This window comes from Sceloporus undulatus, chromosome 4 (assembly GCF_019175285.1).
Source record: "Sceloporus undulatus isolate JIND9_A2432 ecotype Alabama chromosome 4, SceUnd_v1.1, whole genome shotgun sequence".
Lineage (NCBI taxonomy): Eukaryota > Metazoa > Chordata > Lepidosauria > Squamata > Phrynosomatidae > Sceloporus > Sceloporus undulatus.
Window position 1 is genome coordinate 137,663,255 of NC_056525.1, and position 19,115 is coordinate 137,682,369.

The 19,115-nt window shown below is 39.1% G+C and overlaps 1 protein-coding gene across 2 annotated transcripts in view; it reads left to right on the top strand.

Moving 5' to 3' along the window:
* SORCS2 (sortilin related VPS10 domain containing receptor 2) overlaps nt 1-19,115 on the top strand; it is a 175,954-nt gene that overhangs the window by 129,813 nt on the left and 27,026 nt on the right. For both annotated transcript variants that reach the window (XM_042465110.1, XM_042465111.1), the window contains exons 12-18: nt 3,246-3,322; nt 5,118-5,209; nt 8,229-8,336; nt 8,862-8,982; nt 13,312-13,445; nt 15,453-15,581; nt 18,517-18,688. In XM_042465110.1, the coding sequence (XP_042321044.1) occupies nt 3,246-3,322; nt 5,118-5,209; nt 8,229-8,336; nt 8,862-8,982; nt 13,312-13,445; nt 15,453-15,581; nt 18,517-18,688 (833 nt within the window). The remainder of the gene's footprint in view (nt 1-3,245; nt 3,323-5,117; nt 5,210-8,228; nt 8,337-8,861; nt 8,983-13,311; nt 13,446-15,452; nt 15,582-18,516; nt 18,689-19,115) is intronic.

Genomic DNA, 19,115 nt, shown 5'->3' on the forward strand with positions numbered 1-19,115 from the left:
AAAAAAAAATCACCCAAACTTAGACATAAAAAAATTGACATACCAGTGGAGCCCTGTTGTGTAAAAAATTGATATACCAGTGGAGCCCTGTTGTGTAAAAAATTGATATACCAGTGGAGCCCTGTTGTGTTAGTTTATTGGCATGCTGATAATGTTGTATGGTTTGTGGTTAGGCCTTTAAAAATGATGCCACCACACCAATCTCAGCTTGTATAGTCAAAAATGTAGCAGCTCAGTCTACCATGAAATGATACACAAAATGAAGAATGACTCTTCAAACATTACTCCCATCTTTACTTCTAAGCCCAGGAGTAGGCTAGTTCATGCACTTTATACTTTCCCCCTGTTTCTGTGTCAGCAATCCCCATGTGCTTCATATCATATTTAATTTAACACCTGATTGTAGAGACCTTGCATGAATTGGTACAATCCACATATTGAACTTGCTTTCAGTGACCTTGTTCTGCTCCCAGTCTTAGGAAATACAGAAGTGTATGCAAGTATGAGCATTGATTCAGTTCAACTGTTAGTATAGGATAACTGGGAACTACACAATGAAGACTCAAGGCTAGAGACAGGCACTAAGAGAAGCAACATTTATTTTGAAGTTCATAGTAAAGTGTACAGTCCTCCATAAGAGAGCTCATTATTTTCCTCTGTCCAATGAGTGTTTATATCTGTAGAAGTTGTTTGGGCAACAAATAAGACAACTTGCATCTTAAAATCTAATTTGTATTACTAAAGTGATATCTCTTGTGACTGGAAGGCACATTTTGTGAGCCACGATAGCTCCTCTGGAGAGAAACAAAGGAAGAAGGAAGGTGTCTAAGATAGATGGAATTACAATTTCTGTAATTCTATCTGGGTGCAGATAGGAGGGGAGGATAATACATTTTCTGGAAGCTTTTGACATACACTGTTGAAAACCAATTTAAGATCTGGCTTTGACTAATAAATCAGCTTGGGAGATGTGTCATAACCTTGGCTCTGAGACAGAAAGCAGAAAAGCAGAATTTTTTTAGTTAATTACATTTCAGAAAAGTGTATTTTGACAAATGCAGAAGAAAGTCAGAAAGTAAAGTCCCGTTAAAGGAAGAGCTGAGAGTTTGGATGTTTTAAAAAAAGATAGTAAAGCCACAGTTGTAAACCATTGTAATAATAATACAGCCCTCCTGCCCTAACTGCAGGCTTGCCATCTGTGGATTTGAGCATCTGTGGGTGGCAAGCCCCATTGGCCCTAATGGCGGCCTTGTGTGCCACCATTAAGAACCACAAGACTTGAGGTCCCACGGTTTTTGACATCTGTGAGGGGTTTGGAACAGAACCCCCGTGGATACTAAGTGCCAAGTGTAATAATAAAGAATAGCAAAAGGCCAAATTGGTTGTACAATGTTTGTTTGTTATATGACAAGAGTGAAGTTACAAGGACAAAAATGTTGATATAGCAAATTTAAGATGAAATACCAAGCAAAGGCAGGGAATGGGCTGCAGCTAGTCTCCTAGAAACAGCAAGAAGGGATGTTAGAAACAGAAGGAAACCAAGAGATACAGGAAGGCTGCGGTTTGTTTTACAAGAAGAGATACAGAGAAGTAATACACCCAAGAATGAATTTCTCAATAACTGCTTGAGTTCAGGTTTCACAAAGAAGTTTAGTTTTGAAGATATGCATCCCCCTTGATCCAGACATGAACCAAAGAGCCTGTCTAAAAATACTGGGTTAATGAAAATTAATTCACACCAACATGACCCCCTAAAGGTGGGCCTGAAGTTCAAGGAGGAGTGAGCTGTTCCAGTCTCCTTGCTATGCCTGTTCATCATGTATACCATTCAGATCTGGGGTCTCAACTTTCCCTAATAGTGGTGATGGAAACTGAATCCATTTTGGTGGGCCATCATAGTGGCTACCATTTCCACACTAGAACGCTTGTGGTTGCTGCAAATTTAGGATGAATATACATGTCCCATTCCCAGAGAACTGAAGCAGGATATTTGGAGGGCTTATCAGATTCCATTACTGATTCAGACATCTCTCTCCCTTGCATACTGAGCTGCAGGGCCGTGTCTGTAGTGCCACTGGTGAACTTTCATTGAAAGGGGGAAAATGGCTCAGTAGTAGAGTATATTTGGAAGTTGCAGGTTTGGTCCTTGGCATTCCCTAGTTTAAAAGGAGCAGGCGAGAGGCAAAACTCTAATTCACATGATACACCAGTGAGCTGTTGTAAATCAGTCAACAATGCAGATTAGAATATTTATTGGACCTGGTATAAACAGTCCTGAATTTATGCACAAGTTAACTATGACAGTTTGGGGCCTCAGATTATGAGGTACCTCTGCATTATTAGAGAAGTCAATCCTCCACTATTTCATCCTGTCATGCAAGGATGAATAATGACAATAGTTTTCTCCCCAATGTGGAAGGAAATGAATATTTCTACACAGTTTTTTTTCCGTATAAAATGTCCCAAAGTGCAGTGGAAATGTTTTGTGTCACAAACCACGTTTTTTTTGTGCAGAAAATAATGTTTTCTGTGTAGAAAATTGTATTTGTGCAGGATACCAAAATGTTTTTCTAAGAATAATTTGTCTACAGCACTTTGGGAGATTTAAATAGTGGGAGAAAATAGTGCAAGATTCTTGCTAGACTATTAATCTTCCTGTTAGGGTTTTGTAGTGGTCAGGAAGTATGTTTTTCAACCTAGGAACAAATAAGAATGAATATTCTGTCTATCCATATTCTATATACAAAAACAAAGTACAAAAATTGTGCTCCCATTTCAAATTTTGGTAATGACATGGGGCTTCTTAAAACAGTTTAACACACCCTAGGATTTAAACAGGTCTTAATCTGATTTTGAATGTGAGACAGCTTCTTTGTTCTTACCATTAATCTGTTGTACCAGTAGTGCATAGGAGATAAACTGCTAACTTGACTGGAGTGGTGTGGGAATTTAAAATGACATAGTCCTATTTTTAAGAAACAGTCATATCAAGAAGGAGAGATAGTTGATTTGATTAAATTTAGATTCCTCACATGTTATGCTTTGGGACTGTTTGACCTGTTGTTGTTGTTGTTATGATTATTATTGCTGTTAGTAATCTCAAGCAAATGGACAACGTGGTAAACAGTTTCTGTGTAGCACTGAAACCATTGCTTACCCATCGGGGGAGGGTGTGTTACAGAACTGATTGCAAATAACACATATGTAGGCCTAGTAATTCTCGCTTATTTTATCTGTGTTCTCAGGAAATCTGGGTGCCCAGCTTGTTGAATATAAAGAAGAAATGTATATAACATCTGACTGTGGAAAAACCTGGAGGCAGGTAAAGAAACGAAGATGCAACTGGTTCATGTCAGTATATGAATTTATAAATATTACTTTGATTAACACTGAACTCTCACAGCTCCATAAGCAATAGTCTTGATCCAGCTAAGGGAATATATATGGAGAAGTGCTCTGTACATGTACTACAAACTGGAATAGATGGTGCACATAAGAACAGGTGCTGCACATGCCGGTCTGCCTAACCCTGCCCAGCATCATGCTGATGTATAGTTATAGTCCTGATTGAATCATTGATGACAGGCTCAGTCATTTCTTCTGTCAGAAATTAGAATTATTGAATATTGACAGTGATTTAACATCTATAGTCTTAAGAAAACATTCTGCTTTTGCACACATACAATTGGATTCAGGCCAAAGCATTTATCACCATTTTATTTGATAGCCACGATACTGATGATTTCACTTATTTGGAACCTCAAACAGCTTGTTATTTTTAAAAGTGTGTACCTGTGAAGTCAAAGGCTTTCATGGCCAGCATCCTATTTTTGTGGGTTTGTGCTCTGTGGCATGTTCTAGAAGAGTTCGTCGATGTTTGCCAGCATCTGTGGCTGGCATCTTCAGAAAACTGGCATAGAAGAGAGTTGGTCTCTCTCTCTCTCTCTCTCTCTCTCTCTATATATATATATATATATATAGACACACACTCACTCTGTGTGATCCTGCGTTGGTAGGAGTGATTTCCATGTTAATCTGTGTATTGTTCTGTTGTTGAATGGTAAGGCCTCAGAGTGGGAGGATATGCAATGAGGATTTGTGTAGGTTTAATTAGAGATCCATTGTCTGCTGGGAAAACTCCTGACCCTGGGTGGTTTTCATTTGCATTTGCTGGGTCTTGATTTTGGTGTTTTTCAGGACTAGTAGCCATTCACCAACATTCACCAACATTCGGCAGGGTCACACTGTGTGTGTGCACACACACACACCTCTCTCATTTCCATGCTAGCATTTTTTGAAGATGCCAGCCACAGATGCTGGCGAAACGTCAGGAAAAATCTATCATTTGTCTCCATTTCTTTTGCTATAATTCTAATACATTTTCCAATCATCTTCTACTCTGGTTACTGCAGCGTTCTCTTCACTTGTGTTCCTTTTTCACATATCAGTGGTTTCTCCTCTAACAAAAACACCTCTGCCAAAATGAACACATCCCTTGTTGTTCAGACCACATATTCATTTTGAGTGACTTGCTATCCTGTTTTATATGCAGCACAAATTCATGGTCCTTGCCTTGAAAGTTCCTCGCAGTCTATCTCATTTTTCTTCTGTTTTTAAAGATGTCCCTGCTTGTGACCTTCATTGTTCTAACTCAGCGGTAGTTGCTGTTTTAACACAAGTCTTCCAATTCAGTATTACTGTACCATAAAAAGGTGTAAAGGAATCTAGTAGCATCTTTGAGACTATCAGGTTTATTCTAGCATGAGTGTTCATTGATACCAGTTCACTTCTTAGGATGCACAGTCCACCTTTTCTTTTTACCTGAAGCAGTGGATACATATCCACCAAAGTGCATATAAGAACCATTTGGTCTCAAAAGGTGCTACTGAATTTCTGTCTTCCTTTTATGCTGAAAAAGACTAATTCCAGTGTTTGAGGGGGGTTTAAATATTAGTCATTGGGGAAACCGTTGATTATGGAATTATTATGATCCTCCTAAATCAAATCAAACCAAATCAAATTATATTTCAATGCATTATAAGCATTTAAGTTAAATGTATCACATGCAATACAATCAAGCTAACATATTTGTTAATATATTGCTCCTTGGCTTCTAGGTTTTTGAAGAGGAACATCACATCTTGTATCTGGATCATGGTGGAGTGATTGTAGCTATCAAAGATACCTCTATTCCACTGAAAATACTCAAGTAATTTTACAAAAAAATCTTTTATACACTTAACCACATTTTCAGGCTTAAGAATGTTCTGTTGATTGAAATGAGCTTTTCCCTCTAAGGGGATGAGCAGATGGGTCCGGATAGCACAGGCTGAGACCCTGCTATTCTAGCCCAGGTACTCACTTGGGTTGGTCCCTGGGTGAGCATGAGACAGACAAGTGTTTACGTGCCCATCCCCATGCTGCCCTGGGTCCACTACCAGCGCACATGCCATACCTTGCCACAACATCACTCCTACTGTGAAGCACTCCTCACTGCACCTGATGTGGAGACAGGACGCCTGGCTGCACCCACGTGGCCAGGCATCCCATTTCCACATCAGATGTGGTGATGGGGGAGGTTCACAGTAGAAGTGATGGTGTGGCAAAGTAAGGAGCGAGGGGGGAGGTTGTTTAAACAGCCAGGGTTTTTTGCAGAGTTTCCAGCAAATTGCAGCACACCAGGGATCAAATTGACCAGGGGTAAAAGATGTTTACCCCAGGATCAAGCTAGATCCACCATATCTATGTCTGGTCTTCTAGGATCCAGTCCAGTCCTGGCCCTGGGGTTTTGGCTTGTGTTGTCTAAACAGGACCATGTGAGGCTGGGAGAAACGCAGGCCTTTTGGTCCGTGTGGACAACTCCAAAAATCCTCCTGCTGATTGAATGTAGAGAATTATTCTTCTAACATTTGATCAGCAGTATTCAGTTGGTAGTTACGATACTCAGCACAGACTTCTGTGAATGATACGAAAATCAGAATGGATAATACAAAATATGAAAATCTGAATGCATAAAAGAGATAAGGAGGACAATTATTATTATTATTATTATTATTATTATTATTATTATTTATATAGCGCTGTAGATTTGCACAGCGCTGTACATAAAAGCAATAAATATATGAGTAAACCTGCCTATGGTGTACAACCTAAGAAATAATAGGATAATACGTATAAAATACATAGCAATATAGGAAATGGGACAACCATTTCTTTGGGCCCAGTTTTTTAAATTTGATACATATAGAGACAGTACATGGAGTGGTAAGGCTTTAATCCCATCAAATCTCTATTTTTAAGACATGAGGGTTACTCAGGTGATCTTTTGTACTTTTTACTGGATTTGCAGCTGCACATATAGACCTGAATGTACAAGCAGAGGGACACTACAGGAGATCATGGGAACAGAAACGTGTTGGTTGCATGGAGGGAGTGAAAAATCATTGTGATCCCACTTGCTTTGTACATACATTTGCTGTGGTTGGGATGCTCATATGAGTAGCTCTGTCGAGAACAGGAACTAAAATGCTAAGGAGCAAAATATGCTAATTTTGTTACTAGCATAGTTATCTAAAATTTTAAGATAAACCTATAGACAGCTTACTATTTCTGAAAAATAACTCAAAATGTGTTACAATTCATGATTATGAAACCATAAACATTAATCAATTAACATACATAATTATGGTAATAATACAAGACATTATTATGATAATCCTCATCAGATAAATGTTTTAAAATGCAAGAACTGCAGGCTCAGTGATTTGTCAAAAGGGCAGCTCACTCAGTTAGGAAGGTCTCAGGGAAGAGAGAGTTCTTTAAAAGTTTGCCATAGTTGGTACCTCTCAAATATGAGAAAGAGGCATTATACAAGATAAATGCCCTCACAGAAAAGGCCCGTTTCTGGATTTGTCCACCTGATGGCAATCTGTATGTTGTGGTATAATGTGCAAAGCCTCCCCTGATGACCTTATCAACCATGTAGTTTTATATTATGGGCTACCAAATAACCTGCTTCCATAGTTTTAGGCACCAGCAACAAGGCCTTGAAATTTGCCTTGTATCTAATAGACAGCGAGTGCAGTTGATTCAACAGGTGCATAATATTCCATTCAGGTGTTGCTGCACCTTTCAGATCAAATGCAGAAAAACAAGGTGCCACTCTTCAGCATACACATAAGACTTAGTAAATATTTCCTAGAAACAGAGATAATTTTCAGAGATCAGGACCCCATCCTCTGGGTATTGGAGGTAACACTGATTTTGATTTGCAGGTAGTAAATTGATTCTGTTGTAGAATGAAATTCAGCAAAGTCTATAACCTTCTCATTGACTAGAAAAAGTTTGGCCCTGGGAGGGTGAGCAACTGGCTCATGCCTTAAGATATGGGCAACTGGAAGAGGTTATCACAGTAGATGGGGACATGATTTGCATTTTTCTAGATGCTATTACATTCTGTCCATTTCCCACAATTATATAAATATGCTTTATACTTGAGGCCCTAATATCACTCTAGAAGAACTGGGTTTATATCTATGAAAGCTCGTGCTAAAATAAAAACAGCCTTGAAGGTGCTGGCACATTTTTGACCCCCTCCCTTCCTCCTTTTTAGGATGCAAGAGACTAATACAGCTACTTTGTTGAAAACAAAGTAGCGGTAGATATTTTCATCCTAGCATAAACATTTACTATACATGAAAAAGCGTTTTCTGTATGCTTTTCCTTTGGGATGCTTAACATTTATTCAGTGTGCTGTGCAGGACTTGTTGTTCTGTAGGGAATAAGAAGCTCCATGTCATTTCAGAACTGCAGTTTGAAGAGCTGATATAGCTGTCTTGGAGAAATAATGTTGACAGAAGAACAGCTGTTTAGTATAATGACTTTAATAAACATGCACACTCAAAGAATGGTGGATGGGAACAGCTTGCTGTCTTCTCCTCACATGACTATTAGGAGGATTTCGACTATTAGGGAATGAATCTTTTAAGATTTGTAATCAATGTTTTAACTGTTTTGGTTTTTTAAACTATTATAAGCTGCCTTGGGTCCCACAAGTGCAATAAGTAAATAAATATTTGCAGCTCAACAACTTTGCTCTTTGTAAGTCCTGTAGCTAATTAAGTTATCACTACTTATGATGACAATTATGTTGATGATAATAATAGTTAAACCTATTCTATATAAATCAGACCTATAATAAATAGAAAACCATATTGCTTTCTTTACAGATTCAGTGTGGATGAAGGCCAAACATGGAACACTCATAATTTCACTAGTACCTCAGTTTTTGTGGATGGCCTACTCAGTGAACCAGGGGATGAGACTTTAGTCATGACGTAAGCAACATTTAATGCACTGGCTCCCAAGCTCTGTGAGGAAATGTTGTTAATAACCTTCGGAGCTGACCCTAAAATAGGCATTGCTGACAATTAATTGGGCAATCAGATATGTGTAAATGTGTAAAGACTTCAGAATTCACTGGAGCAAAACAATGTGCATACACAAGTTACATCCATTGCATTAGAACCAGCCCTGCATAAGACAGGCTGTGATTCAGGAGATGTCTGAAGCTTTCATTGAGGCAAAGAAGGCTGAAGGAGATTATACGGAAACAGAGTGGAAAGCAAAGGTGGTGTTCAGTGGTCACTCTCTAGAGTTTGTCTCTTTACCACTTCTTTAATGGGAAGGGTAAGAACATTGAGCTGTTAATATGTGAACATTTGTATAAGACAGCATGAATATTATAGTGCTTAAACCTAACACCTAGAAGAAAACTTTCTTGCTTGGTGTTATCCTCTTGCATTTTGTTCCTTGGTCTTTAACTGGAACCTCATTCAGAAGCTTTTAATCTTTCTCTTTAGAGTCTTTGGACACATAAGTTACCGCTCTGACTGGGAGCTTGTTAAAGTAGATTTCCGTCCATTTTTCCCACGGGAATGCACTGATGAAGACTATCAGCCATGGGACCTGACAAATCTACAGGTACGATCTCACAACTTAGTTGGTGTCAGTGGATATGTTACAAGTAATGCTAAAGCATGGTTTAGTGTTATATGCATAGAGTGTAATGAGTCTCAGGTCCCTTCCCTGTCTTTTTTGTATAATTCCTATTAGAACAAATTTATTACTGTGTGCCTTCAAGTCATTTCCAACTTATGGTGGCCTTAAGGCAAATCTGTCACAGGGTTTTCTGAGAATGTGTGACTTGCTCAAGTCACGAATTGGCTTTCCATGGCTGAGCGGGGAATTGAACTCTTGTCTCCAGAATTGTTGCTGAAACTACTGCACCCCGCTGGAGGCTGATTTACATTATAACTATAGTTACTGCTTATTGTTGTTGTGTGTCTTCAAGTTGTTTCCAACATATGGCGACCTTAAGGCAAACCGATTACATAATTTCCTGGAGCTGACAGTGTGTGGTTCACCCAAGGTCATACAGTGCAATTCCATGGCCAAGTGGGGAATCGGAGTTACCATATATACTTCTGTATAAGTCAACCTCATGTATAAAACAAGAGTATGTTTTGCGGCCAAAATTATGGATTTTGCTATGACCCATGGGTAAGGACATAAAATTATAGAATCATAGAGCTGGAAGAGACCACAAGGGCCATCCAGTCCAACCCCCTGCCATGCAGGAAATCTCAATCAAAGCATCCCCGACAGATGGCCATCCAGCCTCTGTTTAAAGACCTCCAAGGAAGGAGATTCCACTACATTCCGAGGAAGAGTGTTCCACTGTCAAACAGCCCTTACTGTCAGGAGGTTCCTCTTTTCCTGGAGTTTGCATCCATTGTTCTGGGTCATGTAACAAGCAAATCTTTTCCTCTCCTTATGCACAGAGGGAAATACTTAGGAAGAGCTGAAGAGATGGATAGGATATGTTAATCTGAGGAGTTACAGTGGGTTGGGTGGGTTGTAAATGGCATTCCTGATTTTAAAATGCCTACATCTATACAAATACAGATAGAGAAAAGACTATAAAAGAGGAAAAAGGATAAGAATGCAGCCTAGAGGGAAAAAAGAGGGAGAAGGAGGAAAATAGCAAGGAAATCAACCTGCCTCTGTAAGAGACCCAGAACAAAATCAGTGGCAACAGTTGAAGGCAAGAAGCCCTTTTTGGTGTGGCAAGGCATGGCAGCAGCACTCCTTACCCATTATATCTCCCTTGCCCAAACCAGAGAAAGAAAGACAGCCTTCCCTCCTTCCTCACTTTCGTTTTTGACCCAAGCAGGATTCAGCAGTAATGTGGAGGAGCCCATAGAATGCAGCGCTACTGCCATTTTGGGTGATTGAAGTGTCACATAGCAACTGTGGCCAGTTTTGATAGGGGCTTACAATATAAGTCTTGTGAGCTTGGCAGTCTCTCTGCAGAGAAGCTTATATAGTAAGCCCCTATTAAAAATGTCAATCGCTGTCTCTCTACAGAGAGGCTTATTCCAGTACAAGTCAACCCAGTTTTTTGGGGTTGATTTTTTTTTTTTTTTGTCAATTTATTTTTGGCTTTTACACAAGTATATACAGTATCTGTAAAATTATGATATCAAACTACAGGTTGAACCTTATATAACCATTTCTGTTTTTTTTAACCATGTGTATAAAGGACAGGTTTCCATATGTGAGTGGAAAATTCTTTTGTTAGGGAATGGGACACATTTGATTACATTTCCAATGCATATTAGCATTACACCTGAATGAGACTGATGTTACAAATTACATTATTCTTTCTTAACCTAAATTCTTTTTATTTCAGGTAAATCAGATTCACAGCAGACTTTTAAGGAGTTACCAGCCTTGATTAATATCAGTCAAGCATTACAGATGTTGAGTGTTATATAGTAATATCATATCATAACCACCCCTATGCATGATTTTACTGCATTGTTTTTAATGTAATACTAATGTATCATTATTAATGCATTATTTTTATCATTATTGTTTTAATGCTGTTGTTGTTTTGTTTCTTTTATGCTGGTCTTTGACTGTAATAAAGTATTCTGTTCTATTCTATCATATCATATATCATATTGTATCTTACCATTTCATGACATTCAGAACAACAGTCACTTGTTAGCTCAGGTGAGACAACTGGCATTGTTAAAGCCCGCACAGTGCAGTATAATCTCATGTATAATTTCTTTTCTTTGTTTTTATTTTTAAATTTATTATACAAATTATAACAGCAAAACACAAACCCAAAATATAAAGAGTCACTTCATCATATCAGCTATGGTCTTCTAGACCTGCTATGGAAAGGGAAGAAGAGAAGGTTAAGAGGTGATATGATAGTCCTGTTTAAACATTTGAAGGGATGTCTTATTGAGGAGGAAGCAAGCTTGTTTTCTGCTGCTCCAGAGACTAGGACCCAGAGCAATGGATGCATACTCCAGGAAAAGAGATTCCACCTCAACATTAGGAGGAACCTCCTGAAAGTAGGGGGTGTTTGACAGTGGGACACACTCCCTCGGAGTGTAGTGGAGTCTCCTTCCTTGGAGGTCTTTAAGCAGAGGCTGGATGGCCATCTGTTGGGGATGCTTTGATTGAGAGTTCCTGCATGGCAGGGGGTTGGACTGGATGGTCCTTGTGGTCTCTTCCAACTCTATGATTCTGTGAATATCAATTGTGTCTCTCTAAAAGACTAATTGTCCACGTGGGGGTTGCAATTATTCTTGTTGTTTGTGGATATATTCAATAAAAAAATTGCCATTCTTCCTCTAACGTTTCCCTGGTTTTATGTCCTTTGTTGATTTTCATTTGAAAGGAAGGTTTTTCAAAAAGCCAGTTATCCCATTCCCTTGACCACCAATCAGCCAGTTCTTGGTCACTTCCATCCTGGCTGCTGATATTAGAAAGGCAATCAAAGCCCTAAATTTCAACCTACTGTTATTCCTAACATATGAAGATAGCAATAAAAGGCCCATACAGAAGTCAGTCTTTTGCTGTGTTATACTAGATTCAATATCCAGGACCTCTGTCCAAAATCTTTTTATCTTAGGGCATTCAACCCACATATGTAGGTATGTGCCCACCTTTTTACAGCCTCTCCAGCAACCAGGTGATGAGGATTTTCTTATTCTAGATAATTGAACTGGTGCCAGGTACCATTTGTGGGTATTTTAGTGAGATCTCTCTTGGACTAGTCAATCTAGCGGTATAAGGAGGGGATCTCCAAATTGAGGCCCACATTGTATCTGCTATATCTAACTGCCAAGCTATTTTAGCATGTATATTTTCCCATGTATATTTTCTCAGAAATAAGTTCCAGTGAAAAATCTGGTGCTAAGTTAAAGATTTAATGTGACTTTAGTTCATGAAGTCTTGTGTCATATTTAATCTTTAACTCACCACAAGACTTTTCTTAAAAAATTACTTCTGAGAAAATATACAGGGAATTACACTGCAATGTGTGGACTTTAACAATATTGGCTGTCTCATTGTTCTGTATGATTTGAAATGATAGGAGGCTATATGATACAATATTATTGTGTAACACGTAACATCTGTTATATTTAACTTAATCAAGGTTGATAACTCGTTAAAAGCTTTCTATGAATCTCAGATTCCTGGTTCTGTTTTTGGAAGAGAAAAAAAGGCCACCATCTTTGTCATTAAATAGTATATGGGGTTGGGGAATAAACCTAAAGAAATTACCTCGTCCTAGAGAGTGTAAGGGGCTGTTTGAAGTTCAAAATATTAAAAACCAGAGCTATGGAAGACATGGGGGGGGCTCTAAATTAGGGGAAATCTTTGATGATTTCTCAGCCAACTATAATTTACCATGCAAAGTATTTAATTGCATGGTTAGGCCTGCTTTTCAGTCTTTTTATTATCAGTCCCCATCCTATATATTAAAAAAGCTTCTTTATTATTGTATGCATCTTGTCAAGTCTTTTATGCAATGGCAATAATCCATATATGTATACAGTAATTATCATTTTTCATTTCATTACCACAGCAGTTTTCTATCCCAAATGATAAATTGTTGGATTAAGATTATTATTTTTAGGAAAGCATGTTATATATCTCAATCTACAAAGCCAAGCGTAAAATTATAAACATCCTTATAATTTCATGCTAAAAATAGAGCTAACTGAAAGAGGTTTTACCTAAAGGCTGATCATGTGTTTTTTTTAAATGTAGTTAATACACATTGCATTTGTAATGCTTTTCAGAGAAGGTTTCTTCTGAGTTTTGGAAACTGTTCCAAAAATGGATAGCACAAGCTGAAGTCTTTAAATAACAAATGCAAAGAAGTGATTTTAGTGTGGTATACATGTCTGCTAATTACAAGAGCTACATTTTGTTATTCAGGGTGAACGCTGCATCATGGGTCAGCAAAGAAGTTTTCGTAAGAGGAAGATTTCGTCATGGTGTATTAAAGGAAGAACCTTTATGTCAGCACTCACTTCCAAAGTCTGTGAGTGTAGACCTTCTGACTTTTTATGGTGAGCCTTTTTATAGGTCTTTGCAGTGGTTTAAGCCTGGATATCCTACATGAGTCTCATTATTTATTTGATTTATAGAATGTCGGGATACTCAAGAGTAAACTCCCTCCTCCCAATGTCCATGTGGCTGCAACATTAAATTCTAAATATCTTTCTATTTGTATTTGGACACATTGAGTTATATCCAGAATCTGCCTTCCATTTGTGGAAGGAATACACTCATGGAATGTGTCCATGTCACCCTTCCACACCCCAAAGCACATCTCACTCCATTGAGCGGAGGGCCCTGGTTCTCTACGTTGGTTTTTCAGGGGGGTGGAGATGCTGCAATGGAGTTAAGGGGGCAGGAAGGTCTGTATACAGTGGTACCTCGGGATACGAATTACCCAGCTTACGAATTTTTCGGGATACGAAAAAATCCCATAGGGATTTATTGTTTCGGCTTACGAAGGTTTTTTCGGGTTACGAAAAAACCCCGGCGCTGTTTTAAATGGAGCCGCGGCAGAGCCGCGGCTTTTTTCCCCATTAGCGCCTATGGCAATTCGGCTTACGAAGGTTTTTCGGGTTACGAAATTAGCCGCGGAACGAATTAATTTCGTAACCCGAGGTACCACTATGACTAAAACATCTTAATCTAGATTCAGCCCTCTAAAAGTTATATTTCTGAACAAATATTTTTGAGCAAATTAATCTTACTATTTCTGAACTCTGTGTTTCTAAATGATAAACAAATACTGCTTCAATACTTTGAAAAAAAAAACATTATTTTTACTGTTTTTTTGTGAATAGGGGTAGTTAGCCAATTCTTTATTTTTTATTTATTAAAATCATACTTAACCTTTCAGCCTCCAAAGGCTCTCAGAACATCTTATAAACATATTGTGAAAACATGATAGAGTATGTGTGCGTTGGCTGGGGGGGGGGGAACTCAAGTAATAAATGAGCCCTGGTGGCGCAGTGGTTAAATGCCTGTAGTGCAGCCACTTACTCAAAATCACAAGGTTGTGAGTTCAAGACCAGCAAAGGGGCTCAAGTTTGGCTCAGGCTTGCAATCCTTCCAAGGTCGCTAAAATGAGTACCCAGATTGTTGGGGGCAAATTAGCTTACAGTTGTAAACTGCTTAGACACTGCTTAGGTGGTATGAAGTGGTATATAAATGAAGTTTGTTTGTTTGTTTAATAAAGAATTATATCACATCGATTTCAATTATGGGAATATTTTTGGGAGTATGAGAAGATCTTTAAAGCCATCTGACCCCAACTCTACTCTACTTTTCTGTTGAATTAAATTCAGGTGAGCGATAAGCTCATCTCATAAAGTTTATAGTCCGAGTCACCTAGGAAACATTGGAGTTTTGTGGGAGACATGGATTGCATTTACAATGTGCTGAGGGTGGGCATCAACCAATAATTGGGCTCTCTACACAGTGGGCTCTATGAGCACAGATGATTTAGCACAGTTATTTAGTCCATCTGTAAGCTTGTGGAACATGCCATGTTACACAACTATGTTAGAACTGTTCTGCTGGAGAAGGCCATGGTGCCAAGTTAGCCAGTGCTGATACAGAGAGAAAGATCTGATCTACCATGATGGGGATTCAGCTGCCCAGATTCTTGACATAAAGCATTTATCTGGGTGAAAAAATGAAGGGGTATCCATTGTGGTAGAAAGAGCTGCTATATAGGCTTTCCCACTTTGTGCTTACCAAGATGCATCCCTGGAGGATGAAAGGAGGATACCGGTGAGAGGCATTATGTCTGCTTTGTGGCCCCCTATGTCCATCTTGGAACTTAGGTTGTAGGACTTAGGAGTCTCCTACAATGGTAAGTACCAGAGAGAAGTGGGATTTACACACCAAGATTTGGCACCTGTGCAATGGTGCCCAGGCCACATACAGTGTAAATTGCTTGTTCTCCATGTTAATATAAGTAAGTTTTTCATATTTGCAATTGCTGAAACTCCTAGCAAAGCCAAGTCTGTTGAATAATTCATTTTTTTATTCTGTAGTGATTATGGGTTTGAACGTTCAGCAGTACCAAAATCTGAATCTAGTGCGTGCTTTGCTGACTTCTGGTTTAATCCTGGAACGCCTCCTGAAGACTGTATCCTAGGACAGGCCTACAGAAGCAGCACAGGGTAAGTTCCTGGGTAGTTTCTGCCATTGTTGTATTAGTTTTACTGCATTAATTGCCTTTCTAAATAAGTATTTGTGTCATTTTGTTATTTAAGATGCATTTAACATGTAAATCATCATTTGGTTCATATCACTTGCAGAATAATTTATACAGAACAATCTAACATTCCAGGCAACCTGATTCCAAGGAGCTTATCATACAACTCTGTAATACTGGAATTGCACTGCATTTGTCCCATCTTTGCCTGGAGCTTATAGTTCCCCCATTCCTGTATCATGTTGTACTGCTTTTGGGTCATTTGGGAATTGATTCTTTTCCCACTTGAGACAATACATTAATGACTCCTGTCCAGCTATGGTTCAGTAACCACTTTGGGTGTGAATATCTTATCCTGCTTAATTGAGATATTGGGAACATAGTGAGCACAGTGTGAGTATGGTTTCATTGGTCCTTCCTTTGAGATTTCCTGGGCATCTCCAGCAGGGAACCTCCAGATTACATCTATTGGTTGGGCTGGAGTAACACTTCCTAAGAGTTCCCAAGAGAATTGCTCTATTTTCATTCTCCATTTTCCAGCATTTTCTTTGGTTGTGGTGGGGATTATTTTACTTTTTTTTAAAATAAGGGGTAGTAGCACAATTCTGGTGTAATGCTGTTAAGGAGTGATGCTCAGAGAAACCATAGGGTTCAGGAAACATTTAAAGAAAAAATAAAGAGTAAATATTTGTTCTTATGTGCCTTCAAGTCATTTCTGACTTATGGGTTCCCTAAGGTGACCCTATCATGGAATTTTGGGGAGCCAAAAGTATGTGACTCACCCAAGGTCATCCAGTGTGTATCCATGGCTGAGCGGGGAATCGAACACTAACCTCCAGAGTTGTAATCCAGTGCTCAAAACACTACACTACTCTGGCTCTCAAAGAGTAAATATATAAAAAGTTTAAAGAGTAGGACAGAAAAGTAGAACTAGGCAAGTATTTATTCACAGGAAAGAAAACTTTAATTTTGTAACTATGGCCAAAAACAGACAGCCCTAAAGGAGCAGCTCCGTGCCACCCCTTTGCTTGCTGCATCAGGACTGCAGCAACTGCACATCACAGACCCGAACCGGCATTTTTCCAGCCCCCCAAAATGCTGCTCCTTTTTGAGGTGGAAAAAACTGCCCTTGCTGCCACTGTGGTGGTTCTTCCTTGTTTCTTCGGCGCAGTGTGTGTAAATGCTGCACCGCATAAATGTCATGACATTTCTCCACTGTCTGGTTGGGCGGGCGGTGTGACGTCGCTTTGGGAGCGGAGTCCAGATAGGTGGCGGTTGGTCACCATGCCCCCCACTCCACCCTGACACTGACATTTCTTGCTAGTGAATTGTATACTTTTATCACATTTGCTTCAAAACTGGACTTGGCCCATCAATCTCAATCAAAGTATGTGTTGTATAGAACTGACCTATTGTAGTCTATGTAACCTAGTTAATCTCAATTGGACTGGTTTTGTAATTACACTTATGTAATAGATGATAGTGCCTGATTATGATGTTTAACAACAACAACTCCACATAAAACCCATTACAACACTATGTAACAAAAGGACACAATGGAGGATATCACACGACTGAAATTGGAAGTATAATCCAGTGTCATCCTGAATGCAATCATGCATATTCACGTTATTGCTCGAAAGGTTACCACACACGATTGCTGGCAGTCTGAATGCAATCATGCGTCAATCCAGTTAAGTAAATTCAGTGAACTAGCGAAGTCACAAACCCTGTTCCTAGGCAGCTTCACACTCAGTTCGCTGTTGTTTGTGTGATGTGTATGTCTCCTTTGCTCCTGGTTCCCCCCCCCCTCAATCCAGAAAGGTGGAGGAGGTTCCCATGAAGCCACACTGTAATTCTGGTTCAGTTTTGCTTCTGCGTGAATTTTCAAATTGACCTCGCTATCTTCTCTTTTGAAATTGAGAGCCTCCCAACCCGTGTGATATCCTCCAGTGTTACTGTAGACAAGTCTGCAGCTGGCTTCTTCAGTAGAATTGATGATGATGATGATAAAGCCATAAATGAAGTTTATGGCTTTATCCTCAACGAGAATGCAGTGAAGTGAGTGGGGATTTATCAACATTTATTATTATTATTTTTAGAGAAAATAGGTTTGAATCCATTCAAAAGATGAGTGGTGTGGTCTTTATTGGACCTCTTTAGCATCTGTATCAATGCCACAGACTCCAAAATGCAGTGGGGTGTGTGTGTCCAAAAGGCTTCTAGATTCTGGAGGTTATCCCGTACACCACTTCATGCATTTTGACCAGTGGCATGGTGGTAAATTTGGCACCAGACCTTCATAGTCCAGCCGTGTTGATCTATAAATGTATTAAAAACATTTCTGGCAGTTTTCATCTCCACAAGGAGTATGTATCTTGTATAACTTGACTACTCAAAACTAATTCTAATTCAAGACTGGTTCTCTCAGGGTGGCAGGAACAGCAAAGGAGCCAGGAATGAAGCAGCTCTTCTTTTTTCTTTCTTGCCCCTGACATTCAGAGGTGTATCACTTCTTGAGATTCCACTGAAGCTTCTTGACTAGTAGCCATTCATATTTTTCCAGGAACTAGTTTGATTCTCATTTAAAGTTTTCTAAACCAACAGACGTTATCCCATCTTGCAGGACTATATTTATCCCTGTTATCACTGCCATCCAGCTTTTGTGATTGTCTTTAGCTTGGTTCCCCAACCACAAACCTGTATCATCACTTTAGAAGGAATTGATGGGAAGTGTTATGTAGCTTCTTGGGGCACCAGTCCCCTCTGAGTTGGACACACTATCTATTTCAATGCCTACTTCTGCTATGCAGTAATATACGCAGTAACTCCTAACTGTCTACTAGACAGTTAGATGATACACACACTCTTTTTCTCTCCCTCTCCTCTTTGTCCTACAGATATCGCAAAGTGATATCTAATGTATGTGAGGGTGGTGTGGACTTGCAGCAAAATACATCTCAGCACCTGTGCCCACTGACTGCTCCCAAAGGACTACAGATCAGCATTAAAGGGGAAAGCCTGGTTGTTAAGCCTGGAGAAGATGTCACCTTTATTGTCAAACAAGATCAGGTAATTGATATTTCCCATCTGCTTGGTGAAGGAATCAGAATTAATATGAGGTAGGGAAAGTGTATGTTCTCTGTTTGGTGACTGGGATTGAAACGGGCAGCTTAACTGAGATACTATCTTATCCCATTATCAGTACACAACATGCTTTAAGATACTCCCTTATAGCAGAAAATCATTTCTGGGCAGAGCAGTGGTACATATTTCATATGATGCTGTGTAGCGGGGACCAACTCTTTGGAGGCAACAGATCATTAAAAAAAATCCTTCAGGAGAGCATTGCCTCTTGAGAAGAGACAGATGGCCAAACACCTTGGCTGACTCATTCAGGAGGAGAGGCTTGTCCCAGACTAACTCTATCTACCTAATAGTTCTCAGAATAATAATAATAATAATAATAATAATAATAATAATAATAATAATAATAATA